Source organism: Schistocerca gregaria, chromosome 3 (genome assembly GCF_023897955.1).
Source record: "Schistocerca gregaria isolate iqSchGreg1 chromosome 3, iqSchGreg1.2, whole genome shotgun sequence".
Lineage (NCBI taxonomy): Eukaryota > Metazoa > Arthropoda > Insecta > Orthoptera > Acrididae > Schistocerca > Schistocerca gregaria.
Window position 1 is genome coordinate 259,767,097 of NC_064922.1, and position 21,239 is coordinate 259,788,335.

The following is a 21,239-nucleotide window of genomic DNA, read 5'->3' on the forward strand; positions in this document are numbered from 1 at the left end:
CTGTTTCATCTCTAATAATATTGTTCTGCAGTGCAGTAGTCTGTTTGCCGCATCCTGGAAATTTCAAAGTTTTTCCCTGGCAACGCCAGAGGGAGGGAAGAATCGGTCAGTAGCCAGGTGGAATGCCAGTGAGAATGGACTGCTGATGGAGTGGCAAACATGGAAACTATTGCCGCACCCTGAACGAACTGAGCACATGATCTAGTAAAGCAGCAAAATGGGATGAAGGCGAAGGTGGGCTATCGTCATAGCGGTGACTGGACAGAATGTTGCAAGAATGTTTAAGTCAGATGCAGGAGTAACTATTTAGTTTACTGACACAGCAGAAAAGTTCATCCGAAAGGCTAAGTTGTAAAAGCCTGAAGCGAACAAGAGAGCTGGCTGAATGGGAAAACCATGATGAATGATGTCTTTGCGCTCAGTGGGCCACCTGAGCTCAGCCTGTATAGATACTGCTTCTGTTCTGTTGGAGCTCTACTCTCAGTTTGCTGCTGTTCTGTGGAGAGGGAAGGCCTATATAGGTCGACCGTCTGCTCAACTAGTCGTCTTCGATATTCTATGGAGCAGCAGGTTCTCTCTGGAGTGACTTGATCACTGTGCGCAGCAGCGCCAATTGCTGAGACAACACTGATTTGGAGCTGTGGCTGTCACCATCCAGCAGACCTTCTGGAGGCCAAACCATCATGGCATGTGAGCAGATCGTCATCTGTCATTATGTGGGCAAGCAATAGCAGCTGATTACCTCTCTTCCTGTGGTGGACTCTGATGGTGCCAGTCTATCTCTCCTGATGGGAGGCCACAGCACTTCTCTGCATGGCTCGAAATACCCCAAGCCGAGATGGTAGATGCCTTCCAGGTGTGCAGGCTATAGCACGGTCCTTGGTACCCTGATTATCTTCTTTGGGAAGCTGTTGGCTGCTCATCCAGACATGGGTCTGTTGATCTGGGTCCTATAAATCAAAGATACTTCGAACCAAACTGGATAAACTGTACCTGGATAGAGAGCCGATCCAAGAAGATGTAAGCGATTCATCACCAGGTTTATGGCTCACACGAAAAAGTTCCACTATTATTCAACAAATTCCATTGGTCAACACAACAAAGAAATCTCCATAGTATGAGGACTTATTCTGAAAGTACCTAAAGCTGGTGTCCTAAAACTATTTCAAGCACATATTACTGCTGTCCAGATGTATCTCCCGCAGTAACAAAATTTCAGACTTCACAGTATCAAGATTTCGTTCTTCAATAGTAAGGAGGAGGAAAATCATAATGATGACGATGTAGACGTAGATCAAACGTAGCGAATGTCACGTTGATCAGTGCAAGTTTCGGGTAAGGCTGGTTAACGCACGTTAATTGACTAAATAAATTATTCTTGCCATATGACACGCGTAAAGAAAGACGTTTCATATTGGCAGGAAGGAAAATTAATGGCTAATGATCTGTGAACACAGATCTGGTTGACACGAATAAGTGAGTGGAAAGTAATTGGTCTTGCCTTGTTCGACGAATCGCCCAGCAGTGATTTGCAATAATCTGGAGAAACTAAAGGAAACAACATTAAACCGAAAACTCAGGCGGATGTCTGAAACCTCTTGCTCGGGATTACGACTAAAGTATCTTAACAACTGCTCCTACTTCACGTTTTGGATTCAGTAAAAGGAAAGCAAGCAAAGACATTAGTTTTCGTATGTCTTAGTTCCCTGTGGGGCATCATAATTGTTGCTAGATCTACTTGTTTTAGAAGTTCAGAGGTACATTTTCCAGTTGTGACCCAAACTTGCAAACGATTGTTATGATGGATGTACCGGGGGATCAAAAAGTCAGTATAAATTTGAAAACTGAATAAATCACGGAATAATGTAGATAGAGAGGTACAAATTGACACACATGCTTGGAATGACATGGGGTTTTATTAGAACCAAAAAAATACAAACGTTCAAAAAATTTCCTACAGATGGCGCTTCATCTGATCGGAACAGCAATAATTAGCATAGCAAAGTAAGACAAAGCAAAGATGATGTCTTTTGTTCTTTACAGGAAATGCTTAATATGTCCACCATCATTCCTCAACAATAGCTGTAGTCGAGGAATAATGTTGTGAACAACACTGTAAAGTTTGTCCGGAGTTTTGGTGAGCCATTGGCGTCGGATGTTGTCTTTCAGTATGCCTAGAGATGTCGGTCGATCACGATACACTTGCGACTTCAGGTAACCCCAAAGCCAATAATCGCACGGACTGGGGTCTGGGGACCTGGGAGGCCAAGCATGACGAAAGTGGCGGCTGAGCACACGATCATCACCAAACGACACGCGCAAGAGATCTTTCACGCGTCTAGCAATAGTTTTTTGTTCTAATTAAACCCCATGTCATTCCAAGCATGTGTGTCAATTTTTACCTCTCTGTCTATATTATTCCGTGGTTTATTAAGTTTTCAAATTTATACTGACTTTATGATCACCCGGTGCAAATGGGTGGCAAGGAAAGAAAGAGCGTGCAGTCATACCTGAATTTCGACGTCTTCTTTGTCATGCTTGTTGTAAGCAGTTCTTGGTTTGCTTTTTTGGATGTCCAGGCGTCGCAGTTCGCGGAGAATGCTCTGTAGCTTCCCGATGAGAATCGACGCTTGGTCCTGTAACTCCCGGCAGTGGCTGTAGAAAGCGGCGTTTTCCTCATCTTTCACCAGTCTCCATTTCCTTGACATACTGCGGTGAAACAAGTCCACTGACTCTTTGTAAGTGTTAGAGACGCACTTCAACACCAATCAGTAATACACTAAACACTTTTCTATTCGACCTTAGTACACATCAATTTTTTTAATACTTGGAAAAAAATTGGTCGAATATTACAAAGTATCGGAGAGTCTGTTTATCCCGGTTCGGGGTTTATAAAATTTGATATTGTCCACATTGTTTCTGTTTGTCTTGAATACTCACAACATTTTATACCTATGTACATGTGTACGTCAACAAACAGGCATTCAAGCACGTGCGGACAAACGTGCACCTATTCTGAAGTTGAGCGCCACAAGGGTCGATAAGAAATACATCTGAAATGATGTGTTTATCGATATAAATGCAGTCGGTCATCTCAAGTAACATTATGGAATTTCCTTTCAGTGTGTGTCGTCACAATCTGATGTAGATTTCTTTCGTAGGGATACCTGACGTCTTCGCAGGAACATTCTTGCAGCTGGTTCTCATCCTAAAACAAGAAAGAAGTTGGTAATAACAATAATTCCGTAAGTATTGAAGACTATGGTACGCATCACGTCGGTAGGCGCGCCTGCTCTAGGGCTGATTGCTATAAGGAAGCATGGAGGGGGTGGGTTTACGTTCCACGTGGCGGCAGAGAAAGATCAAACGCCTTCCATGTTGCCGAACCCTACGAGTTGTTGCCAAGAACAACAGTTAATAAAACTACATCGCCACTGGTGCATAGTCACATCGCAGTCTCCAGGAGAACACGTATCGCCACCCAGCGTTATTCACTGCATGGCGTGAAGGTGCAGAACATCTACCATTGCCAGCCGCAAGTTAGGCGAGGGAGATGCTTAGAACAGCTCAGAAGTGGGTCGCTTTCTGACGTGATGCGCAATGTTACACATACGCAACGGTAACATAACACATCAGATCACAAAATATTCAACAGTACACACAGTTTGTCAACTGTAGGACTGTCGGAGAGGGCTTGTGAACACACTGTGCGTAGTCGCATGAAAAACCTAAGGAGTAGTACTGAATAATTCTGGCTGGGAGGAAAATTTTACTGTCTGGGGTGCATCAATTGTGTGGTTTCATTGAGTTTGCTTATATATGCAAACGACTATACATTTGACATTCATCACACAAATTTGATACTTTTTGCAGCTGACACAAATATTATAATTAGTCCGAGTTGAAAGACATCAACAGAAGAAAATGTCAGTAATGTGTTTCAAAGAATTAAGTAATGGTTTTCTACATACGAACTTTAACTTACTTTCATAAGAAAACAGTAAATTCAGTTCTGTATGACAAACAGAATAACACAGGTAATCAACGTATCATATGAACAGGAAGAAACTTTAATATTGTCTTATCAAATGCTAAATTCAGTAGTATTACTCTCCTCATAGCAGTTAGTTTTGGAAACGAATAAAACAACACATTAACATAGTTTTGTTCTACAACCTCTTATGGTATAATTTTCTGGGGTAAGTTATCATCTAGATTTGGAATGCAAGAAACCGAGCAGTGGTGTACAAGCAGATCTAAGAGAAAGGAAAACGTACGGTGGAGTCTAATTTTTTTCTTACAAGAAAGTGATTAAAAAGTTGGCATTACACAGGTGTTTAACAGGGTCTGAACTGGAACTTTCTTATGGTTGCTTAAAAGTCGCATTCGTTTTCCAAAAAACTAAAAATGCTCCATACCCACAGACTTGGCCCCCCCTCCCCTCCACCATCGTATGGGCATCCTTAGACATAGTCATATTGTAGCCGCCATTCGAGCAGTCTGGCATTTTACATTGTGCTAACTGGAAGTTGATATATCAGCTCCCTAGTCCTGAACTCGGGAAAGTCGAAATGCTCAATCTGCCAGTCATTTGTTTTACGTTACACGTTACGTTTTAATTCACACATTACTTAGCCGACAGTACAGTGTGAGGTGACCATTGTTGACTGCTGTGTTAGTGTGTTGTACTTCAGTGTGCTTCGTAGGTTACTGTTTGCCTTTCCTTGCGAAAAGTGTGCGTAACTGTTTCAGTTAATGGTTTTATTAAGCGTTTTCAACACGTAAAATAATTTTAGTTTCTATTACGTACAAAATGAAGTGATTTTTACCTCCTCGTGTGACTTCTGCTTTCAGTGAACCATGAAGCACAGCAGATAAAGGTGCCTGCACTGCGGGAGGCAGGCGGTCCCCCCCCCCCCCCTCCCCCCACACACACACAACCGCATCACCCTTCACAGCTCATAATCCCTCGCCCACTAGTGGTCTATGTGGAAGCTGGAATTCCTTTTCCCGCTCCTCATAACCAACTTTGGCTATCGGCCAACTTACAGCTGATAACATTTAACTGTAATTGTGCAATATGTATACTCACCAACGAAATTCGTCGTAAGTAATCCATCGTTATTTAAGAAGCGTAGTAATGTCTTCAGCAATAACACTAAAAGAAAAAACTTTTTTTACTTATTACTTATGTTCTCGGTGGCTCTGAAGGGAAATCAGGAGGTAGCCACAGAAATCTTTTGTAGTTTGCCTAATAACACAAATTGTCCGTCAGGTACAAAGGCAAATTTTATACCTGAAGCCATTTTTTTGGGCAACTCTTTTTATTCCATGGACGAATATTTAATTAAATGCTCATATCATATGGAGAATAGTAGAAAAATTTTTTTTTACTTTGCTGTCAATTTTTAACTGTAGTAACAAAGATTAATATATTCATGTTGAGCAAATACAAGGCATAAACACGGTAGCCAGACAAAGTTGCACATCTAGCATGAAGAAAGATTTTCATTTTATTAGGATACGTTACGTTTAATCTATGACACGAAGAAGTACAAATTTTACTTATTTATCTCATTTCTACAGGAAACCAGGTAATTGATTGGGAGTAAAATTACTGACATTACTACCAGAGAAAATGTTTTTGGTATATATAGCGCAGGAGCTCATGAAGGCGTAACTGCAAAGCGATAGGATAGGCTAGAATGGGTGGTACGGAGGATTGAATTATAAAATAAAATAAAAGTGACCTAAGGGTAGCGGAAACTTCAAAGTAGGAGGACATCTCATTAACACCATCAAGTATACAGACGACCTGGTAGCGCTCGCCAAAAATCAGAGACAGCTGCAACACATGATGAACAATTTGGTGGAAACAGGAAGAAAATACGGCATGGAAATCAACATCGAAAAATTAAAAGTGATGCGCAAATCAAAACGTGGGAAAAACTTGAAGATAACTGTCGACAATCGGGAACTGGAAAATGTGAATCAGTTCGAGTGCCTGGGAAGTTTTATCACAAAGGATGCCGACTGCAGCAACGAAATCCGAGCAACAATAGCCATGGCCAAAGCTGCTTTCAACAAGAAAAGGACTCTGCTGACCAGCAAGTTGAGTTTGGCATTGACGAAAAAACTGATAAAGTGCTAAATTTGGAGCATTGCACTGTATGGAGCAGAAGGATGGACCATGAGAAAGAAGGAGAAAAAATACTTAGAGAGCTTTGAAATGTGGTGCTGGAGGTGAATGGAAAAGATCAAGTGAACAGATCGCATAAAAAATGACGTACTGCGAAGAGTTGTATTCTGCGTACAATTCTTCAGAGAAAGGCCAACTGGATTGGATATGTATTTAGACACGAGGGACTCATACATGAAATTCATCGAAGGGAATCTCAGAGGAAATGCAGGACGAGGAAGAAGAAGAATTCAACATCTGGACGACATGAAAGATGGAAGGAGATACAACAGACTGAAGGGAGAAGCTGAAGACAGGGAACAGTGGAATCAGAAATTCTCCGTACGAAGACATGGACCTGCCACTAGGCAGAATACTACATAATAATGATAAAGGGTAGCATGTTGGACTAGTAATCATTGACTTCGGAAGTTCCGGAATAGACCCCTGCCACTGCTTAAATTTTGAAAGGATCATCAGGAATGGCAGGCGAACAATGCCGGTAAAAGCAGTCACCCTCGCCCTGTGTCAAACGTCTTGTCAACTTGGCGGAGAAGTGGACAAAGAATGACGAATGACGCGCAGGGTAGCCGTCCGTCTCGGGTGTCTTGCCACGGTTTGCCCCCCCCCCCCCCCCCCCCCCGTCGGAATTTTTTTTGGACACAGAATTGGCACTTCATTTGGCCTTGAGGTTGGAATGCGAAAGAATCAGCAATAACGTGTGGCATGAGTATGTCACAGGACATGTGGTCTGCAGTTGGAAAAGGGTCATGGTCTCTCCGTTGGCAAAAGAAGTTGGATTAATCACTCTCCGGACCTCCGGGAGGGGAGTGACAAGACGGAGGTAGGCACGAGAAAAAGAGTGAATAAATAGCGAAATGGTAACATTCTACGAGTCGAAGAATGGAACTTCTGAGTTTTAAACGTGGTAGGGAAGCTAGAAAAACTGAAAACAGAAACGCAGAGAGTCATTATAGACATAATGGGCTGAAATGGAACGAATATGAGGGTTTGTGATCAGACGGATATAGGGTAATATCAACACCAGCGGAAATGTTATAACGAGACGCGGATTCATCGCGAACTGGAAGGCACAGAAAATAGTGGGTTAGTGCGAACAGTTCAGTGATGGAACTATTCTCATCAGAATCGACTGGAAACTACGTCAAAAACAATATTTCTCTGAAATACATACTGACTTCCAAAGCACGTGAAGAGGTAGAGGAGGTATATGAGAACATTCTTCGGATAAGGCAGTCAGTACAGTGAGATAAAATCTAATAATCATGGGGGGTGGGGGTGGGGGGGAGGATGCTGGAAGGCTCTAATAAGGGAGGGAATAGAAGAAATAGTTACAAGAGAATAAGGGGTCCATAGTGTGAGTCAGAGAGGAGAAAGATCTTTTGAATTAAGCAATAAAATTCCGCTAGTAATACCAAATACATTTTCCACAAATCACAAGAGAAAGAGGTATACATGGAAACATCTGCAGACACTGGAAAATTACAGCTGGATATATCACGATGAGGCAGATTTCGAAATCAGATGGTGGACTGTTGAACGTACCCAAGATCAGATATAGGCTCGGATCACAATTTAGTAGTCATAAAGTGTGGGCTGAAGTTTAAGAGAATCGTCCTGAAGAATAAATGTGGAAGGAAATGATACACTGAACCATTGAGGAATGATCATGCACGTTTCAAGTTCTCTATGGTGGTAAACAATGCGACAATGGATACCACAGTAGGCGGTCGAGTTGAAGAGAAAAAGACAGCACTAAATACGGCACTCAAAGAAGCTGGAGAGACAATCATAACATAAGTAAATGCGAAGAAATTTAAGGTAACAGAAGAAATACTTTAACTAATCGATGAAAGAGGGAAGTGCAAAACTGATCAACGAGACTCAAGGCTGCAGAAATATAAGTTACTTAGGAATAAATTAATAGGAAGCGCAGGGAAGCCAAGGTGAAAAAGCAGCAGTAAAAAGTGAAGGAATCGAAAAAGGAATTATCGTCGTAGAAACTTATTTAACATATAGAAAAGTCGTAACAGTCTTCGACGAAACAAAATCAAAGAAATCAACGTTAAGAGTGCAATGGGAATTCCAATGTTATGCGCCTAGGAGAGAGCGGATTGATAGCAACAGTCTACTGAAGGCCTCTACGAGGGAAAGGATTTGTTGATGACGTAATTGAAAGATAATTGGGTGTCGATATGGAAGTCATAGGGAATCCGGCAGTAGAGTCAGAGTTTAACGGAGCTTCGGAAGACATACGATCAAATAAGAGCGAAGCGATAAGTAATATTCCTTCGGAATTTGTGAAATAATTGGGGAAGTGGCAACAAAACGATTATTCAAGTTGGTTTGCAGAATATTTGCGACTAGAGATAAACCATCAGACTTTCGTAAAAATGGCGTTCAGACAATCCAGAAGAGAGGAGGTACGGATAAGTGTGAAAACTATCGTACAGTTAGCTTAACAACTCATGCAATAAAGCTGTTGACAAAAATAATACACAGAAGATTGGAAAAGTAAACTGAGGATCCGTTACATGACGAACAGTTTGGTTTTAGAAAGGGTAAAGGCACCAGAGAAGCAGTACCGGCGTTGCGATAGATGAAGGAGACAAGACGTAAGAAAAATCTAGAATCTTTCAAAGGATTTGTCGAGGTAGAAAAAGCATTCGACAAAGAAAAATAATAAAAAAATGTTCAAAATTCTCATAATAATATGTATAATCCATATTAAGAGACGGATAATACACATGTCAGACAAGAACTCAGACAGGAAAATAAGAACTGAATATCAAAAGAAAATGCTCGGATTAAAAAGGATGTAAAACAGGGATGCAGTCTTCGCCACTATTCAATCTATATAATCTATTTATTTATTTATTTGCTAATTCGTTTTAATCTTGTATCTATATTCGAGAATAGCACATTAATCGGCATGAATATAAAAAATAATACGAGGGTTGACCAGAAAGAAAGTTCCGAAAGGTCGCGAAATGGAAACTGTAAGTAGGCTGTTTAGGTTTTTTTAATGGTAACACCACGTAGCGCTCTGTATGAAAATAACTGGCTGTGCTGTGTGCAGTCAGTGGCTAGTTTGCATTGTTGTCTGCCATTGTAGTGTTGGGCAGTTGGCTGTTAACAGCGCGTAGCGTTGCGCAGTTGGAGGTGAGCCGCCAGCAGTGGTGGATGTGGGGAGAGAGATGGCGGAGTTGTGAGACCAGATGATCTGGACAGAGACAGTAACTTTGTAAGACTGGATGTCATGAACTGATATACATTGTTTTTTCTCTATCAAAATCTTTCGTTTGCTAACTATGCCTATCAGTAGTTAGTGCCTTCAGTAGTTTGAATCTTTTATTTAGCTGGCAGTAGTGGCGCTCGCTGTATTGCAATAGCTTGAGTAACCAAGATTTTTGTGAGGTAAGTGATTTGTGAAAGGTATAGGTTAATCTTAGTCAAAGCCATTCTCTTGTAGGTATTTTTGAAAGTCACATTGCGTTGCGCTAAAAATATTCTGTGTCAGTTTAAGCACAGTCATGTACAATTTTTCTAAAGGGACGTTTCATTTCTTATGTCTTCAAAATTAAATCATGACAGGTTAAAACGTTGGGCATTGTTTCTGCAAGAATTCCACTTCACCATAGTCTACATTCCAGGCAAGGAGAACATTGTTGCGGACGCACTGCCACGTGCGCCGGCTGGCTCAGAGAAAAATAACATAAGCTAACCTTGAGAAAAATTCCAGTGTTCCTTACCGCCGTAAACCCATGATAATTGCGTTAAAACTGAAACTCTGCGTACTAGGAAGAGGAAAAGATTGCACCACATTTCACATGTAAAACCGTTTATTGAAAGATAATCTGCTTTTTAACTTTGTCTTTGCCATATAACTTTTCACTTTACATTACTAGTATGCTTTGTCAGACTTAGAATCTGTTACCAAGCAACAATGTTTGAAGTTAAATATCCAGTCAAGAACCAAGAGAACTTATTTAAACAGAAATTACGAATGCATTGTTATTCCGAACAGACGACACAGTGTTATTGTGTGTACGTTCTTGCTTGTTAGTTGCACGATTACGTAACGACTATAAGGCTCACATACTTAGAACATTTACCAGTATTGCTAATGAGATTTTAATGCAACATTTTGGCTTACTTGAAAATACATTTTGGATTTTAAGTACTTTTTGTGAGATACCAGTGGTTAGTTTGTGTGACAGCTACACGATTTTATCACGACGCTACTAATGAGTGACAATTTACAATGTTGCTTTTGCGTTGTTTCTGTTTTATATCTGCACAGTTTTTCTGTATTATTCTGGAAAGTAAAACATGTTTTAGTAGTAACTTTTGTGGTATAGCTACAGTGAGACAGCCTTTTTCGTAGCACAACAATACGTTACATTATAGTGCTTTCTTGATCACGGTAAGGTACGTAATAACTACGATATCTATACGCAAAGCATTTCACTTTCGTTTATGATGAGGTGAGTACATTGAGAACTTTGCTTACAGAGGACGATAACTATGACACTTCCACAGAATTATCTTGAGGCAAGACGCACATTTAGCGCTACAGGACACGCATTTGAGTGATTAATTTTGTACTTAAACCATTTATTTTTCAAGATCTTTCAATTACAAAGAAAGTTTTCCGTAATACATTTCATTCCATTGCTGTAATCTGTAATACCTCAGGGTATAATTACATTAATCCTCAGGGGAGTACACGCTTATTTTATGTACCATGTGTTTGGCAAGCACAAGGAGCCCTAGCTAATATGGTATTTGTTTATGCAATTTTACACATTGGTACCATATTTCTCAAACACATAAATTACACAGCTATTTGACCATTTAACTGATAGAGACAAACATTTATTTTACTACATTAGTGGCCGATGTTTGCGTGATTATACCGTTGGATAACTTCACATTTACGAAATTGTATTTTGTCTGTACTTTATGAACTGTTCATATTTTTTCGGAACCATTGTGATACTATGAGAGCTTTGAATGATGTATTTGCTAAGGGAGCATGATGTTTAAAGTACGTTGGAGGTAGATGACACTATTGAAATGAGCAGAGAATTTTTTTTAGGTTTTGACATTATTGCAGAAAGCTACGACGTTTTTGAGATTTGACTGAGGTGTTATGATGTTATTATTACGACGACGATATGTATTATGCTGTTGATGTATGTTTATTATCAATAAGCTGATGCTATATGAAGAATTTGATTATGCTACGTATTTATTATGATGAAATATGATATTGTAGCTCCATGGGGCCCCTTAGGGATATGGCGGCTAAGGAGGGGAAGAAATCCAGTGTGCACTCTGTGTGCATTCCGGGAGGAGTCATTCCTGATGTGGAAAGGGTCCTTCCGGATGCCATGAAGAGCACAGGGTGGAACCAGCTGCAGGTGGTGGCACATGTCGGCACTAATGACGTGTGTCGCTTTGGATCTGAGGAAATTCTCTCTGAATTCCAGCGGCTATCTGATTTGGTGGAGGCTGCCGGTCTTGCTTACGAGATGAAGGCAGAGCTCACCATCTGCAGCATCGTCGACAGAACCGATTGCTGACCTTTGGTGCAGAGCCGGGTGGAGGGTCTGAATCAGAGGCTCAGACGGTTTTGCGACCGTGTTGGCTGCAGATTCCTTGACTTGCGCCATAGGGTGGTGGGGTTTCGGGTTCCGCTGAATAGATCAGGAGTTCACTACACTCAGCTGGCGGCTACACGGGTAGCGGAGGCTGTGTGGCGTGGACTGGGCGGTTTTTTAGGTTAGAAGGCCTCGGGAAAGTACAGGGTGGGCTGCAATCTCAAAGGGTGCATGGTAAATACAGGATGTGCTTGGATCAAGGAACAGTCGGAATTGAAGTTGTAAACTATTATAGTTGTGCTGGGAAAGTCCCTGAGCTTCAAGCGCTAATAGGAAGCACAGAATCTAAAATCGTTATAGGTACAGAAAGCTGGCTAAAGCCTGAAATAAGTTCTGCAGAAATTTTTACGAAGTCTCAGACGGTGTTCAGGAAAAGATAGATTAGGCAGAATTGGTGGTGGAGTGTTTGTCTCTGTCAGTAGTGGTTTATCTTGTAGTGAAGTAGAAGTAGATACTGTATGCGAATTGGTATGGGTGGAGGTTATACTTAACAGCTGAACTAAGTTAATAATTGGCTCCTTCTACCGACCCCCAGACTCCGATGATATAGTTGCGGAACAGTTCAGAGAAAATTTGAGTCTCAAATAAATACCCCACTCATACGGTTATAGTTGGTGAGGACTTCAACCTTCCCTCGATATGTTGGCAAAAATACTTGTTCATAACCGGTGGTAGGGAGAAAACATATTCCGAGATTGTCCTAAATGCTTTCTCCGAAAATTATTTCGAGCAGTTAGTCTACGAACCCACGCGAATTGTAAATGGTTGCGAAAACATACTTGACCTCTTAGCCACAAACAATCCAGAGCTGATAGAGAGCACCATGACTGATACAGGGATTAGTGACCACAAGGTCGTTGTAGCTAGGCTCAATACCGTTTCTCCCAAATCCACCAGAAACACACTCAAAATAATTTTATTTAAAAAAGCGGATAAAGTGTCACTAGTTGCCTTCCTAAGAGACAATCTCCATTCCTTCCGAACTGACTATGCAAATGTACACGAGATGTGGCTCAAATTCAAAGACATAGTAGCAACAGCAATTGAGATATTCATACCTCATAAATTGGTAAGAGATGGAACGGATCCCCCGTGGTACACAAAACAGGTCCGAACGCTGTTGCAGAGGCAACGGAAAAAGCATGCGAAGTTCAGAAGAACGCGAAATCTCGAAAATTGGCTAAAATTTACAGACGCGCGAAATTTGGCACGTACTTCAATGCGAGATGCCTTTAATAGGTTCCACAACGAAACATTGTCTCGAAATTTGGTAGAAAATCCGAAGAAATTCTGGTCGTATGTAAAGTACACAAGCGGCAAGAAGCAGTCAATATCTTCACTGCGCAGTGCCGATGGTACTGTTACCGACGACTATGCCGCTAAAGTGGAGTTATTGAACGCCGTTTTCCGAAACTCCTTCACCAAGGAAGACGAATGGAATATTCCAGAATTTGAAATACGAACAACTGCTAGCATGAGTTTCTTAGAAGTAGATACCTTAGGGGTTGCGAAGCAGCTCAAATCGCTTGATACAGGCAAGTCTTCAGGTCCAGATTGTATACCGATTAGGTTACTTTCAGATTAGGCTGATACAATAGCTCCCTACTTAGCACTCATGTACAACCGCTCGCTCACCGATAGATCTGTACCTACAGATTGGAAAATTGCGCAGGTCACACCAGTGTTTAAGAAGGGTAGTAGGAGTAATCCATCTAACTACAGACCTATATCATTGACGTCAGTTTGCAGTAGGGTTTTGGAGCATATACTGTATTCAAACATTATGAATCACCTCGAAGGAAACGATCTATTGATACGTAATCTGCATGGTTTCAGAAAACATCGCTCTTGTGCAACGCAGCTAGCTCTTTATTTGCATGAAGTAATGGCCGCTATCGACAGGGGATCTCAAGTTGATTCCGTATTTCTAGATTTCGGGAAAGCTTTTTACACCGTTCCTCACAAGCGACTTCTAATCAAGCTGCGGAGCTATGGGGTATCGTCTCAGTTGTGCGACTGGATTCGTGATTTCCTGTTGGGAAGGTCGAATTGGGATGGAAGTCATTACAGCAAAGACGTTTTTCGTCGCGGCGAGATTTTTTACGAAATTTTAGTCACCAACTTTCTCTTCCAAATGCAAAAATATTTTGTTGAGCCCAACCTACATAGGTAGGAATGATCATCAAAATAAAATACGAGAAATCAGAGCTCGAACAGAAAGGTTTAGGTGTTCGTTTTTCTCGCGCGCTGTTAGGGAGTGGACTGGTAGAGAGATAGTATGATTATGGTTCGATGAAACCTCTGCCAAGCACTTAAATGTGAATTGCAGAGTAGTCATGTAGATCTAGATGTAGAAGAAATGTCAACGAATATGTATATGTGTAATAAGGTAAGAATAATGAGTAGTGGTTAGGGACTCTGGTTTGTGAAAAAGGTTGTTGGAAACCAAGAATCGTACTTTGAGAGTTATGACATGTATGTAAATGCGTGAATGTATTACAATGCAGACGAAAAGTTTTTGGACACTGTTATATCAATGGGATTTTGTTTCTACACATTTGTAACGCAAATTCTCAACCTGTGGAATTTTTTATATGAGATTGTCACTGTAGCAGAAACTGCTGTCGTAAATATTTCAGTAAGAAAGGTAAGTGGCCTTGGCATAATGCGTTTTGGGCGTCCGGCTGAGAGGTAGTCGTCTGACAAAAGAAAGCCATTAGATGGAGAAAAAAGAGGCCATTATCCTCGCTATTGACATTCCTTTGTAGAAAGCATCGCAAATACGACACGCTCATTACTTTGAAAGATACTTACATCTACACACCTGATTATGACAAGCGTCTTTCTATGAGAGTTGAGAGAATTTCTACTAACTTATGAAATGTCACATGACTATTGAATGATATTTTCATGCTTTACTTTTCATAACTGCTTATTTCATTTGATATCTGTTTTCCAGCTATGTTGCAGCATTGGTTTAATAAAATAAACTTAAATGCATTTGCTAATGTGAACACTTCCTGTCAACGGATCTATTAAATAATTATTTTATGATCCACATTCTTCGAAAAAGGAGCTGTTGGGATGGAAAGAACAATAAGAAGGGACTAATAACAGTAACTGCATACATAATTTTCTTTTCAACTACTTGGTAATTTTTTTGGTAGAGTACGTTATCATGATGCATCACTAAAGTGTTAAGATGTGACATAGGTATTAAACATGGCCATTTTTACTGTAATATTTTTCTGCTTGAGCTTTGTCATGTTTAGATATAAGTTATTGCATTTGCTGCTGCTGTTTGCCAGGCATAGTGCTACTGAATTTCACTTTGTATTACTCTGTTAAGCCAGCTTTACTACTGTTTTATTTTTCTTTTTGCTGCACACTGACTCATATTAGTGATAATATTGCATTTGATTTGCTAACTTATATGTAACTTATATATATTGCTGCTTGCTTTGTCAATTTGCATTTTTTGTCATTGCTGATTGTGTTAATTGTTTTGTGCTGCTGTATTGCCTCATTCCTTAGTATATATATCTGAGCTTAGTAGATTTAAGTTAGCTTAAGAGGAGGTAGACTATATAAGAAACTAAGTATGATGAATTGGAAGAAATGCATTGAGAAGGGAGATCTCCATGCAAAATACTGCAGTAAAACAAACCCTGTCCTTTCCTTTTGTCTTATTTGTGTAATCTTGTATATTTGTGTTTTCCTGTCTTTATGTGTTTAGCTGATATGAGTTATATTGTAGAATTTTTCTAATAATATGTTATTTACTTTGTAAAGATGTTTAGACATTATTAATTTTGTTCTGTTTTAATGCTCATATGTGAAATTAATATTTCGAAAATTATTCTCATTATGTTATATATGTGCTTATGTCATAATTCGTGTAACACTGATGTATATGTTTAGTTCTATTCTTTTGTAAAGCCCCTATTACTACAAATGTTATCTGTATTGTTATGTTCTTTAATGATGGATTTTGTACCTTTGTTATTGTATTCTTATGTTATAAAATTGTAATTGACACCAGTTCATCAAATTAAGTAACTTGTGAGTTACATTTCACTGCACACGTTTCTGTTGGTCATAGTATATGGACAATATGTGAGAAGTAGGGACTGATAGTGTTTGGACTTGTGTTAATAATTCAACAAGGGACTGAGTAACAGCACTGCTGGTTCTAAGGACAATTCCAAAAACTTTGTGCCTGCACAAGTGGTGGTTTATGGACTTGCTATATTCTCCACAAGACACTTCGATGGTGATTGTGCACCTGCACAGTCGCAACAGATGGCTGCTGGCCGTCTCTACAAGGACTGCAGTGTGTCTGCACCTTTGATGACCCTACAAGGACTACAGTGGGTCTACACCTTTGATGACTCACGAATACCATTATTTCTACAAGGACTGCAGTAGATCTGCTCTGTGATTACCTACCTACCCATATTCTTCAAAACTTCGACTGACTCTGTTGTGGCCCATTACCTGTGTGCATGTCAAGAGTCAGCACTGTCTTTCCGTTGGAAGGACAACACTACTTCTTCAAGACTGCATGGAAATCCACTATTTCCGTGTGCATTCTCTTTTACTGCTCAGACTTTGAGAAAAACACTGCAATTTTACTGTGATGAACGATCAGGACTGTCTTTATGGACTGTGAGAAAATTTTAGCTTTTGACCAACATTGTATCGATAAGTGTGTGCATTTGATTTCTTTGTTATTGTAATTATGAAAAAAATTTTCAAATCTGTATTGGCCACTGCCCAAAACAATTTGTAAAATTTTTTATGGGGCTATGTAAGTAGGCTGTTTAGGTTTTTTTAATGGTAACACCACGTAGCGGTCTGTATGAAAATGACTGGCTGCGCTGTTTGCAGTCTGTGGCTGTTTGCATTATTGTCTGCCATTGTAGTGTTGGGCAGTTGGCTGTTAACAGCGCGCAGTGTTGCGCAGTTGGAGGTGAGCTGCAGCAGTGGTGCATGTGGGGAGAGAGGTGGCGGAGTGGCGGAGTTGTGAGACCAGATGATCTGGATAGAGACAGTAACTTTGTAAGACTGGATATATATATATATGACTTTTGAAACAATACTAAGGCAAATACATTGTTTTTTCTCTATCAAAATCTTTCATTTGCTAACTATGCCTATCAGTAGTTAGTGCCTTCAGTAGTTTGAATCTTTTATTTAGCTGGCAGTAGTGGCGCTCGCTGTATTGCAGTAGCTTGAGTAACCAAGATTTTTGTGAGGTAAGTGATTTGTGAAAGGTATAGGTTAATGTTAGTCAGGGCCATTCTTTTGTAGGGATATTTGAAAGTCAGATTGCGTTGCGCTAAAAATATTGTGTGTCAGTTTCAGCACAGTCATGTACAACTTTTCTAAGGAAATGTTTCAAAACCACCGGGAAAACCCGGTAAAGCTTTGCACAGATGTGTTGGGCAGTGTCTCTAGTATACCCGTCGATTGTGTCGCGTCGCTCTTTTCAGTTTTGAGTGAATAGTGAGCGAGCACGTAAAGATGCGTAGGGAATAGCGTATCCCGCCAAGTATGAGGGCCTGGTTAGAGATGTTTCCTGTGTCATGCAGCCCACACGACACAACTGTCGAGCACTTCATTCTTCATGCCAATTCTCGGCCGCACACTGCAGGGCAAATGAAGACGCTCCAGCAGCGTTTTCGATGAGAAGTCTTTGATCACCCTCAATATAGTCCGTAATTGTCTCCCCCTGAGTCTCGTCTCTGCTCACAAGAGCCGCTGCCAGTGAAGAAATAATTTTTCCACAGACAACGAGCTGCAGCCCAGTGCAGATAACTGACCGAAAGCACAGGCGGCTGCTTTCTGTGACGAGGATATTGGAAAGTTGATAGAACACTACGACAACACTCGAAGTTGGAGCGGCGACTATGTAGAGAAGTAGGTGGAAGTTGTACCTAACTGTTCAAATAAAACGTTTCTGGTTTTCACAGTGGTTTCTATTTCGCGACCGATCGGAACTTACATAATTTCAAATGCGTTAGTATAATTTAGTATCATACTATTTAAAGAGAAAAAACCTGTGTAAAATATCCACAAAAAAGAATTATAACTAAAAAATCATAAAAAATGGAATAAAGAATATACTACAGCTTGGCCATCTGGCGCACAGATATACACTCCTGGAAATGGAAAAAAGAACACATTGACACCGGTGTGTCAGACCCACCATACTTGCTCCGGACACTGCGAGAGGGCTGTACAAGCAATGATCACACGCACGGCACAGCGGACACACCAGGAACCGCGGTGTTGGCCGTCGAATGGCGCTAGTTGCGCAGCATTTGTGCACCGCCGCCGTCAGTGTCAGCCAGTTTGCCGTGGCATACGGAGCTCCATCGCAGTCTTTAACACTGGTAGCATGCCGCGACAGCGTGGACGTGAACCGTATGTGCAGTTGACGGACTTTGAGCGAGGGCGTATAGTGGGCATGCGGGAGGCGGGTGGACGTACCGCCGAATTGCTCAACACGTGGGGCGTGATGTCTCCACAGTACATCGATGTTGACGCCAGTGGTCGGCGGAAGGTGCACGTGCCCGTCGACCTTGGACCGGACCGCAACGACGCACAGATGCACGCCAAGACCGTAGGATCCTACGCAGTGCCGTAGGGGACCGCACCGCCACTTCCCAGCAAATTAGGGACACTGTGGCTCCTGGGGTATCGGCGAGGACCATTCACAACCGTCTCCATGAAGCTGGGCTACGGTCCCACACACCGTTAGGCCGTCTTCCGCTCACGCCCCAACATCGTGCAGCCCGCCTCCAGTGGTATCGCGACAGGCGTGAATGGAGGGACGAATGGAGACGTGTTGTCTTCAGCGATGAGAGTCGCTTCTGCCTTGGTGCCAATGATGGTCGTATGCTTGTTTGGCGCCGTGCAGGTGAGCGCCACAATCAGGACTGCATACGACCAAGGCACACAGGGCCAACACCCGGCATCATGGTGTGGGGAGCGATCTCCTACACTGGCCGTACACCTCTGGTGATCGTCGAGGGGACACTGAATAGTGCACGGTACATCCAAACCGTCATCGAACCCATCGTTCTACCATTCCTAGACGGGCAAGGGAACTTGCTGTTCCAAGAGGACAATGAACGTCCGCATGTATACCGTGCCACCCAACGTGGTCTAGAAGGTGTAAGTCAACTACCCTGGCCAGCAAGATCTCCCGATCTGTCCCCCATTGAGCATGTTTGGGACTGGATGTAGCGTCGTCTGACGCGGTCTGTACGTCCAGCACGAACGCTGGTGCAACTGAGGCGCCAGGTGGAAATGGCATGGCAAGCCGTTCCACAGGACTACATCCAGCATCTCTACGATCGTCTCCATGGGAGAATAGCAGCCTGCATTGCTGCGAAATGTGGATATACACTGTACTAGTGCCGACATTGTGCATGCTCTGTTGCCTGTGTCTATGTGCCTGTGGTTCTGTGAGTGTGATCATGTGATGTATCTGACCCCAGGAATGTGTCAATAAAGTTTCCCCTTCCTGGGACAATGAATTCACGGTGTTCGTATTTCAATTTCCAGGAGTGTATTTCTGATCGACACTACTATAGAACACTACACTACACAGCGCTACACTACAGAACACTACACTATACTACACTTCTATACTTGGTGTCAGAACCAAACTGAATTTTTTTTCTGTCTGGATTGCTATCAAGCACAAACTGAGGATTCATGATACCTATGCTGCTGTGTCACCCAAGATGTAGAGATTGTGATATGGATACCAGGGTCTCAGGAAATCATTTCTGGTTGGTTGTCATAGGTTTCCCGGACTATGTGCTCCGGGTAGCCGATTTCTCCACATACACAGATGTTTGTAGTGCGTTGCCACATTTTTACTAAGTAGCTACAATGTGGACCGTGTTCGGACAGGTAGTGTCATCCCTTGGTCGGAAGGAAGTATGGCATTCTTGTACTGTTTTTCATGTTAGCACTTTGCGATCCGCACGTCTCGTACAAATGTATTCGCTTGGCGCCGGCAGTGCTAATTCGGATTACTTGGCTTGTCGCCGGCCGCTTGTCACCTTTCCGCTGATGACGAGCTTCAAATACATTGACTTTTGCGCGCTTTAATTTTTACGGAAATCCTCTATTTTACCTCATTGTTCCACAAACTCGAATTTTCTTTTCAAGTAACTTCTCTGCAAGTTCTACACTGTTATAATAATTATCCATGTAAAGGTCATGCCACTTTCCATAAGAAGGTGTCAATAGTTCCATCACTGTTTTTGCTAAAGGTTATCCAGCGCCAGAATATGTCTTGAATGAGGAAATGTATCCCGTACTCGAATCACACTGCAACCGAATGACTATGTTTTGACTTGGATTGAACGTTTCTTTAAACTTTATCCAAAAATTGTCAATAACGAATTGCACTTTCAAAAGCCAGTCGACATTATCTGGTTTATTGTTGTTGTCGGAAAAATGTAAAAATTATAATATTTCTCTGAATTGGTTGCGGGCACCGTTTTGTGAAATATCTGTGTGTCTATCAACGCCGGCCGGTGTGGCCGTGCTGTTCTAGGCGCTCCAGTCTGGAACAGCGTGACCGCTACGGTAGCAGGTTCGAATCCTGCCTCGGGCATGGATGTGTGTGATGTCCTTAGGTTAGTTAGGTTTAAGTAGTTCTAAGTTGTAGGGATACTGATGACCACAGATGTTAAGTCCCATAGTGCTCAGAGCCATTTGAACCAAGCCATTTGTTTATCAACGGATTCGTTAACCAGTAAACACGATCCTTGCTTTTTTTACAATTCCCATAAGGATAGCAAGCCCACGCCATTTTCTAAGTTCAGGTCCCGTTTTGTTGACAAATTTGGCATTTTTTTAATCCAGTTTCCTTCTATTACAATTTTCACTGTAATACTTGTTGGTTTCGTTCCTAATATCTTCAAATAGATCGTTCCCAATATATAATTCTACGATATCCACAACACTGTGTGTATCTTTGGGATATATGTGTGGACCCGGAGATCCTTCAAATTTATTGTTGGTCCTCATTAAATCGTAGTCTGTCTTTTTTGTCTGATGCATCCGAATCAGTTGGCGACCGTAGCGTTCGCCGAGTTCTTCTTGGACGTATTTCATTATCTTCCTACGACTCTGTTTCACTTTCATTTTTTTATATCCAATGTCTTCTTCCCAATCGGCCAAGTCGTCCGGAGCGTCAGACAAGACGTGCTCGCATTCATCGCAAATAATCGTATCGTCTCTTTCGTCTGGTATGATGAAAGTGCGCAAGTACTTACAAAAACAAAAAAACTTGTTGACTTGTGTAAATTATTGTTACCTAAACAAAATAACAGAATGAAAAAGAT

At 41.5% G+C, this 21,239-nt stretch overlaps 1 protein-coding gene across 1 annotated transcript in view; it reads right to left on the bottom strand.

Annotated features, from left to right (window-relative positions):
* Window positions 1-21,239, bottom strand: part of LOC126354366 (uncharacterized) — a 198,449-nt gene that overhangs the window by 136,850 nt on the left and 40,360 nt on the right. The window contains exon 2 of the mRNA XM_050003950.1: window positions 2,511-3,208. Coding sequence (XP_049859907.1) covers window positions 2,511-2,708 — 198 coding nt within the window. The 5' untranslated portion in view covers window positions 2,709-3,208. The remainder of the gene's footprint in view (window positions 1-2,510; window positions 3,209-21,239) is intronic.